Raw genomic sequence first — 6,647 nt, forward strand, 5'->3', positions numbered from 1 at the left:
GAAAATCATGATCATCAAAATTGATGGTGGCTGATGCTTTGGTTTAGGGGGTAGGGGTGGGGGACTAGGGACTAGAAAATAGCAATCCTTTACTAGAAGTTTAGAAATTCTCATATGTAATCAAGAAATTTATTTAATTTTTTATGCTTGGATTTTCAAAGCACATTTTTCTTTTTTTTTTCTTTATAAAATGGAAATATTGACAAGGTTACAGGATAAGAGAGGTACATTTCCACAGAATGTCCTTCCCCACAGCTCTGTATCCAATCCCCCCACCCCCTTGATAGCTTCCCTATTTTGTATCCCTCTGGGAGTATGGACCCAGGATCATTATGGGGTGCAGAAGGTAGAAGGTCTGGCTTCTGTAATTGCTTCCCCCCTGAACAAGGGCATTGTCAGGCCAATCCATACTCCTAGACTGTCTCTCTTTCTTTCCCTAGTGGAGCATGGATCTGAGGAGGCGGGGCTCAAACACACAGGCTGGGGTCCTCTGCCCAAGCAAGTTGGGTTTGCATCATAGTACTACCTGGCATTTCTTTCATATTTAAACTCTGGTGAGATGTAATTGACACATAAAGTTTACCTATTTTATATACATTGAGCTGTTGGACCTACATATACACCTATGACACTACCATCGCAGCAGATATACACATGCCCATATTTCCCAATACTTTTTGGTGGTCTTTCTTGTCTGTCTGTTTTAATAAACTTACAGATTTTAAACCTATGCTGCCAGTAAATAGAGAGGAGAAGCAGGTAAAGCATAATCATTTGATTCTGATATCTTAAGAGGTGAGCTTCCAACACAGATCTACACTTTGAAAATTAATGTAAAATATTTATATGTATCTATTTTTATAACATTTTATCCAAGAAATCACATATTGAAATAGTTAAGACTCTGAGTTCAGTCATGTATTTATTTACATAATATTTTCCCATTTTAACCCCCTATTCAAAGATTTTTTTTTCTATTTTTTGCCTCCAGGATTATCGCTGGGGCTTTGTGCCTGCGCCATGAACCCCCTGCTCCTGGAGGCCATTTTTACCATATTTTTTGTTGCCTTGTTGTTGTTATTGTAATTGCTGCTGTTGTTGGATAGAACAGAGATAAATGGAGAGAGAAAGGGATGACAGAGATAGGGGAGAGATGGATAGACACCTGCAGACCTGCTTCACTGCTTGTGAAGTGGTCCCATTGCAGGTGGGGAGCCCAGGGACTTGAAACGGGATTTTTGCACCAGTACTTGTGCTTCATGCCATATGCACTTAACCCACTGCACTACTGCCTGCAATCTAAGATTCTTAAATTTATCCACACATACAGTCAAAATCATCATCAGGAGAGACATAGACTTAGTGTTGTTTAGCACTGTCCCAGTTAATTTAACCTTAGTTATGGAGTTCAAGGACACATTTAATTTTATGTATGATTTTTTTTCTCCAGAAGGAAATTCATTGTGTTTATATAAAAATTATCCATTCCAATCAAATATTGGAAAAAAGCCAACATACTCAGTTTGGAATGTCAGTGTCCACTGTCAGTTCTCCCTCATCTCCAAGAAGATTTGATTCACTTCCTCCACACTCTTTCTTGGAAACTCTCCAGGCAGAAAGTCATAGAGCTGCATGTTGACAGCAGTTTATTTCCCCTTCCATTTCTTCAGCAGACTTTCCTTAACTTCCTTGTTGCGGAGAGTGTAGATGAAGGGGTTTAGGACAGGAGTGACCACAGTGTTGAGGATACTCACGGCCTTGGAAAGGTCTAGGTCTTCTTTGATAGAAGTGCGTACATGCAGGAAGATGGTGGAACCATACCAGATGAGCACCACTGTCAAGTGTGAGGAGCAGGTGGAGAAGGCTTTGCTTCTACCACTGGCCGATGGGATCCGGAGGATGGTGCTTATAATGTAGATATAGGAAACCAGCGTGATGAGGCAGGAGCTCAAGATGACCAGAAATGCAATGGCAAAGGCCACTAGCTCCACTACACGTGTGTTGCTGCAGGCCAGAACAATCCAGGGTGCAATGTCACAGAAGAAGTGGTTGATGGCTTGGGGACCACAGAATGACAAACTACTGATGAGAGCTGTGGGCACTGCAATGGCCAGGAAGCCACAGATCCAGGATCCCACAGCCAATTGGGCTGAAAACATGCCGCCCATGATGGTCCCATAGTGCAGAGGGTAGCAGATAGCCAGGTAGCGGTCATAGGCCATGGCCGCCAGGAGGAAATATTCTGTGCAGCCCAGTGAGAAGACAAGGTACATCTGCAGGAGGCAGCCAATAAATGAGATGGACTGGCTTCTGCCCAACAGAATGGCTAGGGCTTTGGGAATGGTAGCTGTGGTATACCAGATCTCCAGAAAAGAGAGGTTGCTTAAGAAAAAGTACATGGGAGTATGCAGCTGGTGAGATGTGGTCACCAGCATCAATATGGCCATGTTGCCCCCAACTGTGAGGACATACATCACCAGAAAAAGCACAAAGAGAGAAAGCTGAAGGGCTTGGGATCCAGGGAAACCTAGCAGGAGAAAGTCTCCAGTCAGGCTTTCATTGTCTGTCCCCAGTGGAGTCCTGAGTTTCAACAGGGAATAAAGATCAAGAAAAGGCTTAGGGCAATCACAAAGAAAATATATGTATTACATACAAATGCTAGAGGTCATGAGGTTAACTGCACACTTGGTTAATCACAAGTGTTTCTAAACACAGGGACCTGAGTTCAAGACCCCAGTCCCTACCTACAGAGGGAAATCTTCACATGTTGTGTAGTAGTGCCATAGGTGTTTCTCTTTCTCTCTCCCTTTCTAAACGCTCTTTCCCTTTCAACTTATTTCTGTGCCTATTCAATAAAGCAACAATTGAATATTAAACTAATAAATCCCAAATGATGATTTTCACAATTTTCTTAAACTAATACCTTCGTTTTCACACCTGGATTATTTATAGTTAATCAATTTATGCAACACATGTTTCTTAGGTCAAAGTAGCCATGGCCGCTGTTAGTGGACTTGGTTTTGTCCAGGTATGCCTTCTAAGTGTGGGGTTGGGTACATGCAACATGAATGTAAACTCATCCAGTGCACACCTGGTTGAATGCATATGTTACAGTGCACAAGTACCCAGGTTCAAGCCCCTAGTCTCCACCTGCAGAGAGAAATCTTTGCAAGTGGTGAAGCAAGGCTTCAGGTGTCTCTCTGTCTCTCTCCCTCTCTACCTCCCTCAACACTATCGATTACTGGCTGCCTCTATCGAATGAATGAAGATAATAAACAAACAAATAAATAAAAAAACTCACATAGCATCCATCATGCTAGGTTAGGTTACATGGCAACTTAACAAGACTTTAACTCCATCTCTAAATCCTACTAGTTTGATTCATCATTATCTCTCTAGATGTCTAGGCAAGAAATCAAAGCACAAGGAAACTAGAGAAATTGTCTAAAGTAGAGCTACGACTATCAGGTTGGGATATTTGGCTCAAAGTCACTGCATTTTAGATCTACTACTTTTAGAGATACTTTCAATAGGTCTCCATGGTCCCACTGGCATATTCAAAAAAATAACAATTCAGTTTATACTAAAACTGACACCATTGCTCAAGATAAGATCTAAAATTTTTCACTATGAAATATCCATCTTAAACAATGTAAGCAATGTGAAAAAAACTACTGCATTTATTATTTACATGTCAAAACTTAAAATATTTATATTCCTTTATTCAGAGAGGAGAGAGCAGAGTACTGCTCAGTTTTGGCAGCCTGTGGTGACATGTATGGAACTTGGACCTTCAGGAATGCAAGCCCCGTGCTCTAACAGGCTGAATTCTCCCTCCAGACTAATTTTCAAAAATTTAAAAATTGTGTACAAGAACATTTGAGAATAAGGGGAACATCTATTTCTATATTATGTAGTGGTGTTTCATGTGTTATTGGCAAATCCATTTGATGAATTCATCAGATGCCTAATTTTATTGACTTGAAGCACTTGGTGATTATGACTTGCAGTTAAAGACCTGTACCCCACTGTCAGGGGGGCGGAAAAAACTAGTGGGATCCCTATGAAAAATAGCATGGAGAATTTATAAGCACATAAAAATGGAAATACATTAAGATCCAACAATACCACTATTGGGCATAGATCCAAATGCATGAAAACACTAGTCAAAGAGGCATATGCACACCCCTGTGTTCACTGCTGTATTATTTACAACATCCAAGGAGAGGAAGGAAAATAAATGCCCTCTGATAGAAAAATGGGTAAAAAAATGTCATGGGAAGAATATATATATATACATATATATATGTATATATATATATTCAGTAAAATTCTTCACTTTAAAAAGATGAGACTTATCAGGACAAAGGGGATAGAATTGCAGATGATTGTGCTTATTGATGTAATTAGAGATTTGAAAGGCAACTACTAGATAGTTTTACTTATATGAGGAATATAGATAATAAAAACATAAGAAATTGAAAAAAACAATCAGACTATGAAAATATGGTGATTATGATGGTTCACAGAGCTCTGGTGGTGGGTGAAGTATGAAACTGAACTCCTGAAATCATAATTTTGTAAACCACTATTGACTCACTTAACAAAAGGTCTCTTTGGAATATAACTAATATAGGAAGACTAACTATCTACAAAACGGAGACCCCTCTCCCAACTCTTCATATCAACTACTTCAGCCTTTAGGTTCATGATTAGTGAACAACTTGTTTGGCTCTATATGTTAACTTTTTTTTCAGTCACCATGTTCCAGATATTAACATGATAGCAACTGGACTTCCCTGGAGAGATGACCACCAATGTGTCCTGTAGCCACACTTCCCCAGAGTCCTTCCTCACTATGGAAAGAAAGAGACAGGCTGGGAGTATGGACCAACCTGTCAACGCACATGTTCAGTGGGGAAGCAATTACAGAAGCCAGACCTTCCACCTTCTGCACCACATAGTGAGCCTGGGTCCATACTCCCAGAGGGATGAAGAATAGGAAAGCTATCAGGGGAGGGGAGGGGATACGAAGATCTGGTGGTGGGAATTGTGTGGATTTGTACCCCTCTTACCCTATGTTTTTGCCAATGTTTCATTTTTATAAATAAAAATTTTAAAAAACTGGACAAAAATTACTATCAAAATTAAAATAATGCCCTGTACCCATTGCTATATATCTGGGCATTTTTAGTATTGATTCTAAGATGACCTACAGGAGACTTTATGCCTAGAATTAAAAACAGTTAAAATAGTAGAGAAACATATTGATTTACTTGTTTTAAACAAGCCACTCCTTGATTAAACAAGATTTTAACTATTTACTGATTGAGGTCAACAAATAATTTTACTGTCTAACATTCAGTATGTGATTTTGAACACAAACACAGTGGTTTTTCATACAGGCTTGCACCATTTTAGCCAAAATAACTACAGTTTGATTGCTTTGAATCATAGGAAGTTTGAGATAATAATTCAGTGGTCTGACTGGTAAACCACATAGCACGTTAGTGAGAACAGCTGGACCCATTCACATATGGGTAAACAGGTGGAACATAGTGAGCAAAGAGTAACCCTGCCCACTTACCCAAGTGCAATCATTTCTGCCATAAATGTCAATATCATTAATTCTGTCTTCTGACTTGAACTCTCATCGATTCTTTTCTTTTATTTTATTTTGTATTTAAAATCTTTTACTGAATCTTTGTTTTACTAAAGACAGACTTGCATACAGTACAAGCCACTCTTGCACCCACCTGCCAGGAAACCAACCTCATCACAAGAACGAGTGGGGAGGGGGGGCGAGGCTACTCTGATGCAGCCTGGACACTCTGCCCCTGCAGGATAATCAATTCTTTATTCCATATTTTTCTTTATTCCAAACACCGTCTTCTGATTGTTGCCATCCTCTCTGCTCCCCCCACCTCTCTCTCTCTCTCTGCTTCTCCATTTGACTAATTTCTTTTTTTCACAATGTCTTCCTTTCCTTTAACACTAATTGTGGGATCGTCTCTAAAACTTGAAATGTTTTTAAATTCCTAACTCTACTTTTCACATTGACTCTGCTTTGTCCTATTCAACTTCCCTCTGGTGTTAGTGTTTTAAATTTCCTTCACCTCTTCAGTCTTCTATAATAAGCTCCATACTGAGAACAATTTGCCATTGAGTAATTACATGTCTCTGCTCTTGCCTTCTGGGAGGGGAAGGCATGATAACTCTCTCTCCTGGGAACTGAAGGCCAGCCACAGAAACCAGGACCTTTTGTTCAATTTATCTAAATAGTGCTGTCAAAGTCTTATCAATCATTTGATTTAAAGAACTCACTGTAATTCTTTGAGAGACAACAGAAAGGAATGTTTTCTTAGGTTTAAATAGCACAATAGTTTGTGTATCAAATTTCATAACTGAAGTCACACAGGCCCCCAGTTCAATCCCTGATACAACCGTAAGCCAGAGTTTCTCTGTCTGATTAAAATAAATAAACATGTTGATCTGGTGTATGGTCTTTCTAAATGTTCTTAATGTGGCTTAATGAGTTCATGGAATTTTAAACAATAAATAAATAAATATAAAAATACTGCAAATTTTAAACAATAAATAAATTTTACAAATTAATTTATATATTTATAAATAAATAAATTTTATAA

At 39.0% G+C, this 6,647-nt stretch overlaps 1 protein-coding gene across 1 annotated transcript; it reads right to left on the reverse strand.

Annotated features, from left to right (window-relative positions):
* Positions 1 to 1,542: 1,542 nt before the first annotated feature.
* Positions 1,543 to 5,601, reverse strand: LOC103128313 (olfactory receptor 6F1-like). The gene is made up of 2 exons (XM_007539166.2): positions 5,588 to 5,601; positions 1,543 to 2,580 (listed from the first exon to the last, which is right to left on the reverse strand). The coding sequence occupies exons 1-2, from the start codon at positions 5,599 to 5,601 to the stop codon at positions 1,647 to 1,649; spliced, it is 948 nt and encodes a 315-aa protein (XP_007539228.2). The 3' UTR covers positions 1,543 to 1,646.
* Positions 5,602 to 6,647: the final 1,046 nt, after the last annotated feature.

This window comes from Erinaceus europaeus, chromosome 9, assembly GCF_950295315.1.
Source record: "Erinaceus europaeus chromosome 9, mEriEur2.1, whole genome shotgun sequence".
NCBI lineage: Eukaryota > Metazoa > Chordata > Mammalia > Eulipotyphla > Erinaceidae > Erinaceus > Erinaceus europaeus.